This window comes from Capricornis sumatraensis, chromosome 5, assembly GCF_032405125.1.
Source record: "Capricornis sumatraensis isolate serow.1 chromosome 5, serow.2, whole genome shotgun sequence".
In the NCBI taxonomy this organism is placed as follows: Eukaryota; Metazoa; Chordata; class Mammalia; order Artiodactyla; family Bovidae; genus Capricornis; species Capricornis sumatraensis.
In genome coordinates, this window is record NC_091073.1 from 56,360,996 (window position 1) to 56,380,908 (window position 19,913).

The 19,913-nt window shown below is 33.8% G+C and overlaps 1 protein-coding gene across 1 annotated transcript in view; it reads right to left on the reverse strand.

Moving 5' to 3' along the window:
- Positions 1–19,913, reverse strand: part of CAPZA2 (capping actin protein of muscle Z-line subunit alpha 2) — a 57,381-nt gene that overhangs the window by 9,892 nt on the left and 27,576 nt on the right. Inside the window, exons 2-6 of the mRNA XM_068972380.1 lie at positions 19,153–19,216; positions 13,794–13,845; positions 8,355–8,418; positions 3,944–4,150; positions 2,420–2,499 (exon numbers count right to left, since the gene is read on the reverse strand). Of these exons, the coding sequence (XP_068828481.1) occupies positions 2,420–2,499; positions 3,944–4,150; positions 8,355–8,418; positions 13,794–13,845; positions 19,153–19,216 (467 nt within the window). The remainder of the gene's footprint in view (positions 1–2,419; positions 2,500–3,943; positions 4,151–8,354; positions 8,419–13,793; positions 13,846–19,152; positions 19,217–19,913) is intronic.

Below are 19,913 nucleotides of genomic sequence, written 5' to 3' on the forward strand. Positions count from 1 at the left end.
AATTGATGCTTTTGAACTGTGGTATTGGAGAAGACTCTTGAGAGTCCCTTGGACTGCAAGGAGATCCACCAGTCCATTCTAAAGGATATCAGTCCTGGGTGCTCTTTGGAAGGAATGATGCTAAAGCTGAAACTCCAGTGCTTCGGCCACCTCATGTGAAGAGTTGACTCATTGGAAAAGACTCTGATGCTGGGAGGGATTGGGGGCAGAAGAAGAAGGGGACGACAAAGGATGAGATGGCTGGATGGCATCACCGACTCGATGGACGTGAGTCTGAGTGAACTCCGGGAGATGGTGATGGACAGGGAGGCCTGGCGTGCTGCGATTCATGGGGTCGCAAAGAGTCGGACACGACTGGGTGACTGAACTGAACTGAACTGAACAGTATATTGCACTGTGTAGACAGTGCCCTTTCATCAATGGAGTAAACAGCCAAGATTTCTTAGCCTTTGCTTATATTCTTCCCTTCTCTTCTATTAATGCTTTAATTACAAATGTGAATTTATTCAACAACCATTTATTAAGCCCCCAATACTGCTGGATGTTAGCAAAACAGTAGAGACCAAGAAAAGAATATCTCTAGTGAAATCTAAGAAATGTCCATGACTAGAATCTTCTGATTTTTATTCTATCTGTATCTGAGGTGAACTGAAGTAATTTCATTATACCAAAATATTTAGATTTTAGTGAGGATATTACGATATGTGATGTCTAGTACTTTAGAATGTAATATAAAATTATCTTTTCGAAAAAGTGGAAGTGATTTTATTTTAGCTTCAATAATATAATGTTCACAGTGGTTTAGAAAAAAATTTAGATAGATATGTGAAGTGAAAAAGACTAGAAAATTCAAGAACATCATTTTCATTTTATATATGTTGACACAAACTGTGTTTCTGAAAACTAGCAAATTTACTATATTTATAAACTAGTAACTTTACTATAACATTTCTCAATATATTTTAAACTAAAACTGAGTAATGAGTCCAAATCTCAACAAGATTGCTTTCATTATAAGTATCCTGGCACAAAGAGCATAAATTAATAGTGATTTTGTGAAGATTTATTTCTTAAGATACCAGTAAATCAATGCAACAAGTTTTTAGGCCTAAAATGGACAAAATACATTTATATTAAGGCCATACAAGTAAGTTAATACAACAGAACTTTTAGGAAACTTCAGCTTGTCAAGAAGGCATATATCTACAAATTGAATTGATTTTCCTTCAGTGATAACGGATCTGCTTTCCTCCAAATGTTCCTGTAACCTTACATTTATTTCTGTGATGGTTAAGCAGTAGAGCAACCTTGGACCATAGATAAAACTGATCCACAGAGGTTACTGATACATGCTATTGGACCTTAAACACACCACCAACCAACTTGGCTAACAAGTCAAAGACTAAAATACTTCAGGTAAATACTATAAGCATACTTACTCTGAGGGCTTAGCATGTAGTATCAAAAAATGGGGATAAAAGTAAAGATTTCATTCAATTTCGAACTTACAAAGTCTTGGAGGGCCACAGAATTTTATAATAGGAGAGATCTAAGAAATAGGATTGTCTAGAATAAAAAGGCCCAACAACTTGATTAATAAAGGTCTAATATGAATAGGACTTCCTGGTGGCTCAGACGGTAAAGTGTCTGCCTATAATGCAGGAGATCAGGGTTTGATCCCTGGGTCGGGAAGATCTTCTGAAGAAGGAAATGGCAACCCACTCCAGTATTCTTGCCTGGGAAATTCCATGGATGGAGGTGCCTGGTAGGCTACAGTCCATGGAGTCACTCAATCGGACATGACTGAGTAACTTCATTTCCACTTTCAAGATGAGTAGGGAAAACCAGTATTTTGGATAGCTGGACTTGTACAAGGCAAAATCAAATGATTTGTACAGAAATTATAAGGTATGATTGTAATTTGCCTCACTGTACAAAACATGTCATTATTTCCTCATACTGGCCAACCAGACATAAAGCAATCCATATGAAAAATCTACTTCAGAGTCATTAAAGTTCACACACAAAAATGATCATCCTTCACTTTATTAAGTATCTCTGTCTTCCTCCCCCATGTTAAGTCTCATTCAGGAACAACCCCTTCTCAGAATGAACATATGGGCCTGCCAACTGGTCTGCTCTTAGGCACACATGTTCCCTTAGAATGCTGCTTGCTACTCTAAAAAATACTCCTCCCTCTCCCACCTTTTTTTCACTGAGTGTCAACAGATTTACCGCTACCTTTAAATGACTGGGTGGATTATAGAGCAGGTATTTCTCTCATATCAAAAGGCCGAAGTTTTATACTGTACTGTTCTTGGTCAATCATACAAAAACAAGGTATAGGCCCAATCAATAAAGCAAGAACTACAAAGAATATAAGCAATGTCATAATTCCCCAAAACAAAATTTAACTTACCAAAAGTTTTTTGCTTGAAACTGATGGCTTTCTATGCATGCAATAATGGTTTGCTGTCCATCTATTTTTTTACCATATACCTTATTGGTAAAGAAAATAAACACAAGAGTGAATTTAGGGCCACAGAATGTCCAACTTTAAACATCTATAAAATATTGAAAACTGTATAGAACTGTGGCAAGAACATATAAAAGAATACAAAGTAGGTCATCACTCCAATATAGCAGCTAGGAAAACAAGTACTTATACACTGAATCACAGATTCTTAGTGAATCATAAAATAGCTCATAATTGATGAAGTACAACTTATTGGGAAAAAACTAACTGTACTCTCATATGTTCAAAAATATTTCACAATCTCAGGGGTTGTCATTTCTCTAGACATTTAAAATAAAAAAGTACTGAGACTGAAGTGAGAAAGTTAATTTACTTATAACTAAGAAAGTTCACTAAGAGAATGCCTGTAATGGGTTGATGTTTTAATATTTCATCTCTTGCCAACTGTTTTAAAAGTAATGAATAATTTGTGTCTTTCAATCCTCTGGGGATAAGTGAGGACTCTAACTCAACCACACCACCTTATCCTCGAGTTATTCTTCCAAAAGAATCCTAGTCAACATGCTTATAACTTAAAGAACCTGTATGGTACTTCAGGTCATGGTGCTATACTTTTCAAATAGTTACTGAGAGTTAGATACTTAAGGGAACCATATGAATTTCTGTCCTAACCAGGCATCTTCTAAGAGTGAAATGGGGTGGCTATTGTTATAATAACAAAGTTGGGACAGAAGGTATAAACCAAGATGTACAGTCTTCTTAGATTGGTAGGCAGAGGCCAGGTTCACAGAGCCTTGAAAGCCATGTCCAGAAGTCTGGACTCTTTCTGAAGTGCAATGCAAAATCTTTGAAGAATTTTAAGGAGGAGATTTTCATAATTTGATTTGCATTTCAGGAGATCATTGGTTATGGAGAAGATCACAGAAACACAAATGTAGGGGACTAAAAAGCATACCAGGTACAATTTTATGAAAGAAAAAAAGTACTCCTACTTTCTATCATATTTTATCCTGAAAATAAAAAGTAGGTTAAATCTATGAAAAAAAAAAAAACCACATTAAAAATATAAGAAATTTGGTTATAAAACACACGAGGAGAAGAGTTCACTTCCAATAATTTTGTTTAAGATCTTGTAATTTAATGAAAAGAAGTTTGCTGTAAACTGATGGAGATGAGTCATGAACATGAGATTAAAGAATCTCATCATATCATGTTCCTCTAACCAATATATGAGAATTACTACTTGGATTTAATTCAAGGTATAACCATTTTTCCATTTTTAATGATTACAACAGATTTACTATTTAAAGTTTCTTGAAAAAACTAGTAAACATTCTCAGAAGTATTTACTTAAAAAATATTGTTACTAAATGTCTATTCTGTAAGTTACTATAAATTTCAAGATATTACAAAAACACGTCATATTTACAAAGGACAAAAGATAAAAGTGCACACTGGATGACTCACAGTGCAGACTCCATTCGGATAATGTTCTTTTACATAAGCTCGTAGAGCAGTTTCTACTGAAGTTCTCCAAGATTCAATTGCATTTTCTGCTTCATATGGTCTTGGATCAGTTGCTTCCTTTCGTAAGTGATCAAATTTGAAAGAGATTCTGTTTTTTGGATCCAAAAACTTTCCATTTCCCAAGTCACCATGTTCTGTTATCAGTACCTTCGATGATGCCAAGAATTTTGGAAAAAAAAAAAAAAATTCTTTTTAAATAGTACTTAAATACTGTCATACTAATATACATTCCTTAAGCTTTTTCTTTAAAACTATAAAATAATTCTACTCCAATCAATTGATCTAACCATATGGCATAACTAAAATACTTCAAATTATTAGACTATAAAGATAGTGAGGGTGGTCTTATTCAGTTTACATCAGTGGATCTCATTTTCTCCCAGTATAACATCCAGCTACCCAGCTGGGGGAAAAAATTCATCTTCTAATATCCTGCTGGAGTCAGGTTTGGTTTGGTTTTGGAGACCTATGAACAGGTTACTATTTTTATGATCAGTCTCCAGTTCCTCAAAACTAAGGAACTGGTAATAACCTTTAATGAGGCTACCAAGGAATGATTTTAATCCAGTTAGAATCCTCTTCAGTATGTCCTACATTACTCCTGGGGCCACAATTTCACCTACTGTTGAGTGCCTGCTGCTTGTTTTTAGTAAGCTAATCACTGACAGCTGTTTTCAATTGACTTTTGAATTTAAAAAAAGTAATTTCTTCATTTATGTATATATTCCTTCATATATGCATAAATTTGATACTTTATGCTTTGTTTTTAAAACTTTCACTCTTTCTTTCCCATGCAACTCTCCCAATACTTGACTCCATACCTATATCAGGACTCCCCCAGCCCTCTGAAATAAATTATGCAAACGTTTTAAATTTTTTCCAGTCATGTTATTCTACAGATACAGATAAATACACACACATACACACATTGAGGGGTTTTATTTGGTCACTGTTCTATGAAAAAGGAATGAAAATGCACACATACTTTTCTGCACGTGGTTCTTTTCAACATCAATGCCTTACAGAAATCCTTCAAAGTCAACTGGTAAACTGTTCACCATTCTTTTAAATGGCTGCATACTATCCCTTGATACAGATACAACGTAATTTATTGGGCCATTCCACTATGTTGGACCATCTCTTTATTTCCAGGTTGTTTTCTTTTGGGGGGGGAGGATCAAGCACATTAAAAATGTTGAAGTATTATTGTATATGTAACATGCTAATGTTTCTATTTCCACTGGATGCTTCTATTTCTCTTAGATTCTCAGCAGTGAGAACAGTAGGTAAAGTCTATATTTTTAAACACATAATTCGATTGCTTTCTGAAAAAAAGCTGTGATAATCTATATTTCTAAGAACAATAAATGAGATGTTTCCCTGCATATTATCACCATCAACAAGCACAGAGTTCTTGTCTTCAGTCTGATGAGCATAAAATATATCTCATTAGTTTAATTATATTTCTCTGGCTAAGTCCAAATATCTCCAAGTTTGTGGACCAATTTTTCTTCTGTGAGTTAAGTACCTTTTAATATTTTTCATCTGAGTGATTTTTTCTTATTAACTTGCAAGTTTCCTTTATTTACAGTGATTTGTTTTATTCTACAGTTAAAATAATTGATAAGCAGCAAAATGCTCGTCTTTTCTTTTACAGTTTCTAGGTTTCCAGTCTTAAGATGGTTTCCCTTGCCCTTAAACTACACATGTAGATGCTTTCCTCCGAAAATTCTAGTCATTTTACAAATCTTTAATCCACTTGATGTTCATTTGTATAGTTGATAGAAATCAGTTGTACCAATACCCTTTATACCTGTCCAAATTATAACTTTGTTATGTATAAAAATATTCATTTAATTCTGAACTTGATACGCTGCTCTCCTGATCTGCTTGTCTGCACAATATCACTCTGATATGACTTTACACTGGCTGTAAAGCATTTTCTGCTATCAAGCGATACAACTGTCTCTCACCACCTTAAAAAACATTTTTCTAAGTGTTTTTTTAAGCATGGTTTTCATATAAAGTTTATGAAAATTTTGACCAATTAAAACTATCAGGATTCAAATCAAATTGCATTAAATTCATATTTTAGTTTTTATATAATTTAACTTTCTACTTTAAAATGGAATTCACTATGCTTTTCTATTTGCTCAGAAACTATTTTATGTTTTTCAAGAAGATATCCATCACTTTCTTCACAATCCCATGCACTTCCTGTTAAGGTTTATGTTAGTATTTGTTGTTTGGTCACTAAGCCATGTCTGACTCTTTGCAACCCACAAGGCCTCTCTATCCATGGGACTCCCCAGTCAAGAATACTGGAGTGGGTTATTTCCTTCTCCAGGGGATCTTCCCAACCCAGGGAACAAACCCAGATCTCCTGAATTGGTAGGCAGATTCTTTACTGCTGAGCCACCAGTGAAGCCCCATGTTCAGTATTAACACTATTTAAAATGAAACCTCTCCCCCTCCAATTATTTCTAGTGTAAAGTCCCTACTTGCCACAATAGAGGAAAGTTAATGCATTTTGTATACTTACCTTAAATTCAGCCATCTCACAAAATTCTTTTAAGTCTAATAGGTTCTTTTGATTGGGAGGTTAATTTATGGGAGTTTCTCACTACTTCTTAATATAAAAATCATGTCACCTAAGAGTTCTCTCTGCTTCAAAAGCTCTCTTGTCTTATCTGCGACCCTCCCATTTATGATACATAATGATGGTGACAAGCTGGCATATCTAGATAGTTTTCTATTTCACATTAAGTGAAGTTGCTCAGTCGTGTCCAACTCTTTGCGACCCCAAGGACTGTAGCCTTCCAGGCTCCTCTGTCCATGGGATTCTCCAGGCAATAGTACTGGAGTGGATTGCCATTTCCTTCTCCAGAGGATCTTCCTGACCCAGGGATCGAACCCAGGTCTCCCACATTATAGACAGACGCTTTACCGTCTGAGCCACTAGGGAAGTCAATACTACTGTTTTTTATTAAACAGCCTATTATATTTAAGAGGTTCTCTTCTACCTCTGTTTTACATAGGGTTTTTGTAATGAGGATTAGCTGCTGGATTTTTCAAACACCTTTTCACTGTCCTTTGATATATCATAAGACTTGTTGGCTAATTGATAGAGCCATATATTATCTTGGAACCACTTCTACTTTCCATAATAAATTCCATTTCGTCTCAGCATATCATTCTTCTGATATACTTCTGGGTTCTATTTGTCAATATTTTAAAAGTTCTGAAATCTACAGTCTTATGTCATATGAGAGATTAGTGTAGTGTGCTTTTTTGTTTTATATTTATTAGGTTTAAGTATTAAAATTATGATAGGTTCATAAAACAAATTTGAGAGCTATCCAACATTTTAAAAATATGCACTCCCTGGATCTAGCCAATCTTTTAGGGATTTACCTCAACATAACAATGGTCCGTGTGCTCAGAGGTATAATGAAGTTCAGCACAGTACTGTTTATAACAGTTAAAAAAGCAAACCCAAAATCTCCCAAGGGGAAAGAAAAACTAACAGCTTTATAAAATGAAACCCACTATAAGCCTCTATATATACATGTGTGTATTTACATACATGCATAAATCTATTTGTCTTCCTATCTACCTATCCAGATTTACCTTTTCCCTTCAGTTATAAGTCATCTTTTGTTTAGTCTCTCTGTTTCCCCTGTAACTAGGGGACCACATATTACATAATGCCAAATGCAAGCTTTAATTAGCCACTGAGACTTTTACTACTTTCTGTTGTGTTTTACCTACGAGCTCCTTCTTCATCTTTTCTATAAATTGTGCCTCATGTAAGCATAATATGAATATAACTACTGTTCAATTATTAGTAACTTTAAACCAAAAAATGAAAAATAAGAATGCTAGTGACTTTTTGTGGCTTTTCTTTGCTTAGCAATTCCAACTTGCACTTTGGAAAGAAAAGATTTAATAATTACTAAATGCTAAGTTACTCACATGAACAACTGTAGAATTGCAGAGTAACCAAATTATGACATAAATCTTACTAATATATATTCTAGATTTTGGATTAACATAGGATTTTTTTCCCTATAAAAAATAATAAGGTATATTTAAAGCAATTATCTTAAAAAAGCTTAAAATAATTATATTTGAGTATTTCTAAAAGGGACTTTTTGCTAATAGCATTATTGGTCTCAATAAAAGAAACTACATTTTCAATTATTTTGCCCCTAATTGGCTATGGTTACAATAAACACTTAAAAAAATTTTTTTAAAAAAACATACCACTTTACAATTTTTGCAGGATACATTAACCATTATAAGTGCAATAAAGAATAGCAGATCTTGTGTTTATATGAAATGTACATACCTGATCTTCATACCCTTCAATTTTTACTGGGGTAAACTGGTCCAAGTTATATTGTGCAAATGCACTAAAAAAGAAAAAGGTCGGTTATTTAAAATTATGTATTTAATGCTCTTAAAAAAATCACAAACAATTCACTTGTCAATAAAAGTCTCCTGCACTGCACATGACAAGTTAAATAAAAATGTAATTCTCCACTACTGATCTTATATTAGGTATATATTATATAGATATGGCTTTATAAAAACTGATGAATGACATCCAGCTTTCAATATTTAGCTAGTATAGGCCTCACTTATCACATCCACAAAAAGAGGGGTTTGAACTAGATGACTTCCAAAGTTCCTTCTAGTTCAGAAAACACTCCATTTACCCACTCTTCATCCATTTACCTACCTCTCCATCCATGCAAATATTTAGGTGTTAAGCACTCTGTTAAACACACTGAAACCAATAATTTCTCTGCCCCTACAGCCCAATCACCCATTTCTAAGTCACCTGTTCCTTGTAGTTAAGATATTTTTATGCCCTTTACTATGAGTCACTCACATCTTTTACTTTTCACCATGTATTTCCACTAATTTCTTTTATCTATTATTCAAATTCTGTTCATTATTTAAACTCAGCTCAAAAATCATCTCTAAATAGAAATTTTAAATTTCTTCCTTTGGGCTCCAAAGGCCTTTGATATTGGGCTCCAATATGCCTCTATACTTTCTTCAGTTGGCTAGAAACTGAACATGTCTGACTCCCCACTGGGAAATCCCTAAGAGGTTTATTTGTCTCATCATCACAGTAAAGTCTGGTATTCATACATCTGTTAGATAAAAGGCTATTTCTGGATATTTCAAAGTTTTCTAGATTTAGGAGTACCAAGTCTTCAGTATGCCTAATTTTACTATGAAATATACTGAATTTATGCCTTTTAGCAAAGATGTCCAATTAAAGCCACTTTTTAAGAAAACCCACGTTTTTTTCCCCTTACAAAAAGACAGAAATTTCTCAAAACTAAATTAAAAAAAAATTAAAAGAGTTAAAGCAATAGGAAAAAGGCAGAAGGTGGAAAAGAAGTACAGAGAAAGAGACTGCTTATATTAAAGAAATTCAATATCAAAAAATGAAAGTGAAGCAGCAACAGGACTATGGCTATGCACTTACTCTGATGAAACTGCCACTAGGCTACATTCTAAATGTTTTTATAATGCTTTCCAAACTTATGTTATATAGCTCTGGACAGTCTCAAGGACAGGTGATACATTAACTTTTGAGGATGAAACCAGGTTTGGAGATACTTCAAAAGTAATTTAGAATAAAGGGAACAATGAGGCGGGGTAACACAATATTTGTTTGAAAATTATTTCATAGGACAGTATAAATCAGAGTAATACAGTTCTAAAGTCAACCAATGATTTAAGGTGTGTTTCTGTACTTTACAGATAACCTCAAAAATCTGCAAAATGAATTTGAATAAAGAGAAATTCTGTACAAAGATTACAACTGAAGTCAACAAAAAGAATCAATACTTTCTCTCCTTATTCATCTAGTTAGCAATCATTTACTGCAACTATAACCACATGCAAGAAAAACTGATGTTTCTACTCAAGGTTTTGATGTTTTTTGAAGTCATACTTATAAACATCTTGTTTTTATCACTAGGTATTGATTTCCTCAAAGACTAATCTTAAAAAATTAGAATATCAGGCATTTAATGTATATACCTCTTAAAACATGGACCAGGACGTCCTGTCCCTGAAATTTGGTTTATAACAGAAGAGAAATATAGCTCACATTCCAAGGAAATTCAATTTATTTAAAAGTAACAAACATCAGATAAACATTCCTTTGGATAAATAAAATTTCAATGCTTTCATACTTTATTCAAATGTATGGCTATTTTATACACTTATATAATTATGAATATTTTTGTGACCTTTATTAAACTTTATTCTGCACAGGAAAAACTTTTTTCAACAAATCAAGTTTCTTATTTCCTTAACTTAAAAAAAAATTCACTGATTTTTGCAGCTACATTAAACAACCCACATTTATTTACCACAGAGAACTCAAGAGGAAACAATTACTCTGAAAAGTACTGTTGTTAAAAGGTCATGAACAATGTCCATTTCCTTTACTTTTTTAAGACTTTTGTCAACATGCTATATGCTGTAAGAAAGAAAATAAATTTTACTTGGATATATAATCTAAAAGGTTTAAAGAACTTAGGAATAAGAGGCTATTCACTCAGAAACTAATGACTGAAGTCAAAGATATCAAGTAAACTTATTTCTATTAAGCACGTCAATCATTAACAGGGGTGGAAGCAACCCAAATGTCCACTGACAGGTGAATGAAAAAACAAAATGTTTATACATTTTTTTCATCCACAAAACACACACAGCAAGTGTTAAAAAGGAAGGAAGTTTTAACATGCTTCAACACAGGAGAACTTTGAAGACATTCTGTTAACTAGAATAAACCAGTTACAAAAGGACAAATACGGTATGATTCCAGTTATAAGAGGTATCTGGGGAAGTCAAATTCATACAGAAAATAGAATATAATTCTCAGGGGCTAAGAGGAGGGGAGAATGGGAAATTGTAGAGTTTCAGTTTTGGAAAATTAAAAAAAAATTCTGGAAATGGATAGTGGTGATGGTTATACAAAATGTGTATGTACTTAATGCCAAACAACTGTGTGCTTAAAAAACATTAAAAAGTTAAACTTTATATTAGGTATATTTTTCCCACAATAAAAAATAATATATAAACATTGCTATTAAAAGATAACAGGGCATAAAAGACCCCTAACAGCTTGTACAATCTTGAGAATGAAGAACAGAGCTGGAAGAATCATGCTTTCATATTTCAGAGTTATAACACCGGGTTGGTCAAAAGGTTTGTTTTTTTCTATAAGATGTTAAGGAAAAACACAAATGAACCTTTGGGCCAATCTAATTCAGAGCTATTGTAATCAAAACAGTATGGTGCTGACACAAAAACAGACATATAGATCAATGGAAGAGAGTAGAGAACCCAGAAATAAATTCACATACTTATATTCAATTAATCTATGACAAAGAAGATAAGACATTAAATGGAGAAAAGACAGTCTCTTCAGTAAGTGGTGTGGGAAAACTGGACAGCGACATGGAAAACAATAAAATCTGAACATTCTCTAATACCATATATGAAAATAAACTCTAAAGCCCCAACTGTAAGACTGGAAATCATAAAATGCCTAGAGGAAAACATAGACAACACTCTTTGATATAAATCGCAACTAGTTTTAGATCCATCTCCTAGAGCAAAGTAAATAAAAGGAACGTAATTAAACCTAAAACCTTTTGCACAGCACAGGAAACCATCAACAAAACAAAAAGACAAAATAATGAACAGAAAATAATATTTGCAAATGATATATAACTGATAAGGAATTAATATCCAGAATATATAAAAAGTTGATACAAATCGTAGTTTAAAAAAAAAAAAACCACCTGATTAAAAAATAGGCAGAAGAATTGAACAGACCTTCTTCCAAAGAGGACATACAGATGATCAACAGGCATATGAAAAAATGTTCAACATTACTAATCATTAGGGAAATGTGAATCAAAACCACAGTGACATATCACTTCACACCTGTCAGAATGGCTAGTATCCAAAAGAACATAAATAACAAATGCTGGAAAGTATGTGGAGAAAAGGGAACCCCGCTACGCTGATGGTGGGTATATAAATTGGTGTAACCACTGTGAAAAACAATATGGAGCTTTCTCAAAAAACTAAAAACAGAACTGCTTTATGACCCAGCAATTCCACTCCTTGGTTTATATTGGAAGAAAACAAAAAAACTACTTCAAAAGGATACCTGCACCTCAATGTTCATAGCAGAATTATTTACAATTGCCAAGATACGGAAGCAACCTAAGTGTCCACCAACAGCTGAATGGATAAAGAAGCAGCAGTAAATATGTACTATGGGATACTACTCAGCCATAAAAAGTACTGAATTTTTGCCACCTGCAACAACATTGGTGGACACAGAGAGCATTTATGCTAAGTGAAGTAAGTCAGAGGAAGACAACTATTGTATGGTATCACTTATACGTATAATCTAAAAATAGGACAAACTAGTGAATATAACAAAAAAGAAACAGACTTACAGATATGGAGCACAAACTAGTGGTTATCAGTGGGGAGAGGGAAAGCGGGTATGGCAAGAAAAGGGCAGGGGATTAAGAAGCACAAACTATTATGTGTAAAATAAATAAGCTACAAGGATATATTGTACAACAAGGAATATAGTCAGCATTTTGCAGTAATCACTCATGGAATATAGTTTTAAAAAGCTGTGAATCACTATGCTGTACACCTATAACATATGTAACATTGTATATCAACTATTTCAATTTAAAAAATGGGGAAAAGATAACAGGAATTTAAATCAGAAATGTCTAGAAGTCTGCTGAACCTCCACCTTCATTAGAATTAACTCTAAAAAACAAATTTATTTGATAAAGCCTTCAAACATTACAAAAAAAGGATTAGAGCAAATTTTCTCCATTAGTCAAGATTTCACATTCTGGTAGTATTCTAAGATGAAAGTAAGTGGCTGTATGGATACTGAACACTCTTTGTAAGGCACCTTAAAGTTTAACTTCATCATTTTCAAATGAGTAAAGAAATTAGTTAAATATGGGTCCACAGGCCTTATTCAAGGAGGTAAGAGAAGAAAAGAAAACAAATTATTTCTCTGAAATCTTAAGATAGTTGTGGCAAGTCATGATTGTGGTCATTGGTCCAAAGATGATATACTAAGATTTAGAACTGCTTAGGGATTCTTTGATTTACTCACAAATCTAGTAAATACTTATTAAGTAAACATTTGTCAGATACTATGTTAGGTATTTATAGACAAATAAGTTCCTAACCCTCAAAAATCTAGTTTTTAAATTGAAGTACAGTTGATCTGTAATATTTCAGGTGTACAGCAAAGTGATTCAGTAATACAAACATATACATTCTTTTTCAGATTCTTTTCCACTACAGGTTATGACAAGATATTGACTATAGATCCCTGTGCTATATAGTAGTCGGTCCTTCTCAAATATCTATTAGGATCAAGCATTTAATAGAAAGTTAAGCTTGCATAAAATTGAAAGTATCACAATTTTAAAAATCAAAGTTTCTAAAATAGTTTTATCCAACTGTGCAAATGTCAAAATGTAGTTTTAAGTATATAAGCCACACACAATGAATACCAAGTTTCATGTTATAGTTATATCTCTATATCCCTCTGTGGTCCAAATATTTCTCTTCTAATCTAGTACATATATATGAACTTGATGTACATGTATCTGTTTCATGGATTAGTACCTAAAAACCCCTTTAAAAGTTTTTCCCATGTCACTTTAATTATGTTAATATAATACATAATACTTACTGGGCTGCTCCTTCCCTGAGAAGATTATCATTATTAAGTAGTAACCGAACATCTGCAAAACAAACATTATGTTTTCAGTATTACTATTTTCCTATATTTGAAATTTCTATGGACTGAATTTAAGTTATTTCAGTCATGTATTAGCCTCCTACCCACCCCCCAAAATATGTACAGAAGATCAAAATATTACCTTGATGACCAAAATAACCACAGAAACACATCATGGTATTAATAAGAAAAGAAAAGATTTTGGAAAGGAAATAGGAGATGGAATGAAATAAAAATATGTTATTTCAAATGCAGGCAGACTGAGACTGTAACCACCTGTACCTGTAACTTTCTTCTTTGTGTCTCCAAAGAATAAAGTGAAGATAACCTACACCAAAAAGATGATGTGAACAGATCTGCCAAAGACTGAGGACTATGCCTCTTAGTGTGACAATACTATCATGAGTCTCAAATGTATTTGGTTTATGGAAAAAGTGATTAAAACAAGAAACGGCTTGTGAACGCAGTACAGACGTAGGCATTTTGTTTCTCAGACATCTCATGTTCAATGACAGACGAATGTGTTTAGTTGGATATAGATAACTACTTTACTTGATTGAGTAATCTCATTTTGTTTGTTGATTCTTAACTTTGTCCTAATTTTAGACTCAACTATGCAGACATTTTATCTATTAATCATTAAAACAGAACTACTATTTTTAGTTGGGAAAAAAAAATTACAAAATTTCACCAGAAACCAAACAAAATTCTACTCTAGTCTTGGTGTTTTTTCTTTCATTATTTTCCCTACACACTTGGCTATTGTACATAATTGCTATCATAAAATATACATATAACAAAGTATCCTAATTTTTTCATTAAATGAAAATAACACAAATAACTTAAGAAATTGGTTAAATATAACAGACAATAGTTCTTATAGTGTAAAACTGGGCTTCTAGTAGATATAATGTAGATATGCATTTATCAACATGGAAATAAATATACAATGAACAGGAAGGAGGAAATTCATCATGCATAGTAAGTACTAACTTATGTAATGTTATATACATGAGTATAAATTGAGAAATGTTTTAAGTATTTTATTCAAACAGTGGAGAAGAGAGGGTAGAATTCTGTGTGATTCTAGATTCTCTTCTGCACTTTAGAAATTTTAAAATGACTACGAATCAATAAAAATATAAAGTTATTCCAAAGGAAAAAATATTGCCTATTCACATACCTCTTTTCAGCAGTAGGTCACAATAAAAAAAAAAAAAATCTCTTTGACTAACCACTAGTACAATTCCAATTTAATTTCTAAATTAACTGATTTTAAACAATGGAAGCTTCTGCCTGAAAAACTAAAACAAAGATATTTACAATTATAGGTATTTCTTTCTCACAAAGTAAACTGGCAATTCTACTTGACACATATGATTCCTGTATCTTCAGTATTTAAAGCACAAGCATTAACAGTGGTTTTGCACAGTAGTGTCTCTTCTCCCATTTAAATGGGAAAATAATTTAAAAGCAGAATCTATTGATCCTGTTATCTTCACTCTGGAAAAAAAAGTTCACACTTTTATCATATGTAGAATACTATGAAAGAAAGAGAAGAATTTGAATAAAATAAAAACTACTCTTAAGGGATGTGGTTTCAAGTCAGACCACACATTAGAACAATGGGTGATGAGTGGGAGTCTAAAAAAAACAAAGAACAGTATACACGTCAGAACTCCTGCCCAGATAACACATCAGTTCCTGAAAACTAAGACCAAAAATCTATGTTGTAACGATTCTAACAGTCAATCTGGGAAACAGCACTTGGGAAGCACTAATTTGACAAGATTATGACTCTGCATTTCTAACCTTTGTGGCATCCATGAAATTATTGATGTTAATGTTATCAACAAAAATAGCATAAAAATAATCAAATACATATGAGGTTTTTTCCCCTTCAAATATTTCATTCCTTTTTAACACTAACATACTCCTATATGTAGTTAAAACCTACATATCTTGTATCTCCCACTTCCAGTATCAATTCAACATTAATTTCCAATGAGACTTACAAAAGCAATTTATAGGACTCATATACTCTTCAAGGGTCTTTCTGATGAATACATTTGTAAGGCATTTAACTCAAAACAGTAAGTGAAAAACTTCTCTCAGAATTATAATTTATTCTTGGCTCTGTAAACTGTACAGGAGTTTGGGAGCCAGTGACTTTAGTGCAATTTCCCCCTATCAATTTCAGTTTTAAACACCAATTTTGACCCAAGGGAGAAGAGACTCTGTCTTCTTTAATGTCCCAACCATCACACATATTAACAGGTATTTAGATTAAAAAGACTGAATACTAAAACAGAGTTTAAGCCCTACAGGAAACAAAAGTATTTTTGAATTCTCCCCAGCTTCCCAACTTACTGCTTCAGATTTTATAGTTATCTTGAAAGGGAGAATATTTTAACTTTCAGATTTTTCACAATATAGACTACCATTCTTCCTGAGTGTAACTCAGTGGTTAAATTTTTAAATGTGTAAAAACTACCATATGTAACTCTATGTACTAAATCATACATTAATACAGTTTGTGGATAATTTAGGGGATTTTTCTAGGGTATTTTAGGATTTGAAATGGCTGAGCTACTTCAAATTCTAGAAGATGATGTTGTTCAAGGGCTGCATTCAATATGCCAGCAAATTTGGAAAACTCAGCAGTGGCCACAAGACTGGAAAAGGTCAGTTTACATTCTAATCTCAAAGAAGGACAATGCCAAAAATGTTCTAACTACCACACAATTGCACTCACTTCACATGCCAGCAAGGTCATGGTCAAAATTCTCCAAGCCAGGCTTCAACAGTACGTGAACTGAGAACTTCCAGACATAAGGGCTGGATTTAGAAAAAGCAGAGGAACCAGAGAACAAGTTTTCAACATCTGCTGGATCACAGAAAAAGCAAGGCAATTTCAGAGAAACATCCATCTACTTCTGTTTCACTGACTAAGCTAATGCCTTTGGCTGTGTGGATCACAACAAACTGTGAAAAATTCTTAAAGACATGGGAGTACCAGGTCATCATACCTGTCTCCTGAGAAGCCTTATGCAGCACAAGAGGCAATAGTTAGAATTGGACATGAATAATGCACTGGTTCAAAATTGGGAAAGGAGTATATAATGGCTGTATATTGTCACCCTGTTTGCAGAGAACATCATGTGAAAGGCCGGGCTGGATGAAGCACAAGCTGGAATCAAGATTGCCAAAAGAAGTATCAATAACCTCAGATATGCAAAAACACCACCTTTACGGCACAAAGCAAAGAGGAACTGAAGAGCCTCTTGATGAAGGTGAAAGGGGAGAGTGAAAAAAGCTGACTTAAAACTCAACATTCAAAAAATGAAGATCATGGTATCTGGTCCCATTACTCATGGCAAATAGATGGGCAAACAGTGGAAACAGTGACAGACTTTATTTTCTTGAGCTCCAGAATCACCACAGATGGTGACTGCAGCCATGAAATTAAAAGACGCCTGGCTTCATGGAAGAAAACCTATGAAAAACCCAAGACAGCATGTTAAAAAGCAGAGACATCATTTTGCTGACAAAGGTCTCTATAGTCAAAGCTATGGTTTTTCCAGCAGACATGTATGGATGTGAGAGTTAGACCATAAAGAAGGTGGTGTTGATGTTTCCGAATTGTGGTGTTTGAGAAGACTCTTGAGAGTCCCTTGGACTGCAAGAAGATCAAAGCAGTCAATCCTAAAGGAAATCAATCCTGAATATTCATTGGAGGGACTAATGCTGAAGTTGAAGCTCCAATACTTTGGCCACTGATGTGAAGACCTGACTCACTGGAAAAGACCCTGATGCTAGGAAAGATTGAAGGCAAGAGAAGGGGATGACAGAGGATGAGATGACTGGATGGCATCACCAACTCAAAGGACATGAGTTTGAGCAATCTCCAGGAGATGGTGAAGGAAAATGGAAGCCTGGCGTGTTGTAGTCCACGGGGTTGCAAAGAGTCGAACACAACTGATTGACTGCACAACAGCAGCAATTTTTGCCTCATTTTTTGACTTTCAAAACTAATCTTTTCTGAGGTGAGATTCCATTATATCTTATACTATGAATGAAAATGAATGATTAAACTTCTTAAAAAACAGGTTTAAATAGCTTACTCTGGAGTAGAATGTTTAAAAAATGAAACTGAATACCCATTCAAGACATAGTAAAGGCCAAACATTTGAAGTAGATGTATGGATGTGAGAGTTGGGCTGTGAAGAAGGCCGAGTGCCGAAGAATTGATGCTTTTGAACTGTGGTGTTGGAGAAGACTCTTGAGAGTCCCTTGGACTGCAAGGAGATCCAACCAGTCCATTCTGAAGGAGATCAACCCTGGGATGTCTTTGGAAGGAATGATGCTAAAGCTGAAGCTCCAGTACTTTGGCCACCTCATGTGAAGAGTTGACTCATTGGAAAAGACTCGGATGCTGGGAGGGATTGGGGGCAGGAGGAGAAGGGGACGACAGAGGATGAGATGGCTGGATGGCATCACCGACTCGATGGATGTGAGTCTGAGTGAACTCCGGGAGTTGGTGATGGACAGGGAGGCCTGGAGAGCTGCAATTCATGGGGTCGCAAAGAGTCGGACACGACTGAGCAACTGAACTGAACTGAACTGAACTGATGGTAGCTTATTCTCAAAACTGTTTAAAAAAAAGTCTTGTATAAAGATCACTACAAGCCATTTTCTGCATGACTGTTTCAATGTTTCAACCACATTGTTCTTACTGTTAAAACGAAGTATTTTAGAGTTCTTACAGCAACCAGGAGACTATGTTATATTTAAATTTCTCATCTATGGGTTAACAATTATAAAACTGTTTGTCATATAGTATGAGGTTTAAAGAAAGGCATACTGGTAACTGATTTATGAGCTATAATTTAAACAACAAATTTTTTTACATGTGATGTCATTTTCTAAGCAGGTGAAACAGGCATGGTGAAACAGTGTTTCTCCCTTTCTTGGCTGTTCTTATTAATCCACTAATCTTTTCTTTGAAAGAAATTTTTAAAAAAAGCACATTACAATTCCAAAGAATAGTTAAAATTAAAATTTTCTTTTCTTTTAAAATGATTTAATGTTATTCTTTTTCGAGGATTAAAATTTATCAGGTACAACACTCTATGTCATAAATATATTGTATACCTTACATAATGCAGACGGACAAAAATTTCATTGCAATTCAGAAAATACAGATTTTTCTACCCATTCTCTTTAGCTTAGTTACTGATTATGTAATTTATTCTTTAAAGAATGAGTACTGGATACCTCAAGCCTTACTGTTTATGAATTAAACACTCACCATTAAACACTTCATTAAATTCTCCAGGAGGAGCATGAATGATGAACTTGGCTGCTATGCGCACCTGAAACAGAAAGGAAGATATAATGTTCCATAGCATAGGCCTCTGCTAAAACAACAAAAGAACCATGAGGAATTATACTGCTTCAAAATTCTATTGAAAATGGCTTAAGATTTTAAAGACTGGCTTTTTTTTCACTCAAACACCCTTACTCTTTTAATAATTTAATATAATCACAATGCATAAGCTGAATGCAGATAAAATATACATATAACTAATGCATTTAAGGATTCAAAGCTGCCTACATAGAAAGATTTTCTTATAAGCAAATTTTTCTTTTAAATTAAAATGGAAAAAAATGACCCATCAAGAAAATTTATATGTATGAAGAATTAAGAAACATTTAGGTACAACAAAAATATATGCATGTGTCTATACAGTCACAGATGTGCTTATCTATAAAGTCACAAATTAGTAAAAAGAAAAATGTAGCGAGGAAGAAAGCATAAATTCAAAATGCTCTGAACATGACACCTGACTGAATCTTAGGAAATTTTAGCTCAAAAATAATTGAGAGACAAATATCAACAGGTATGAAACTGAAATTTGAAACTGTTAGTCACTCAGTTGTGTCAGACTCTTTGTGACCCCATGGACTATAGCCTGCCAGGCTCCTCTGTCTATGGAATTCTCCACGCAAGAATACTGGAGTGGGTTGCCATTCCCTTCTCCAGGGGACTGAACCCGGGTCTCCTGCATT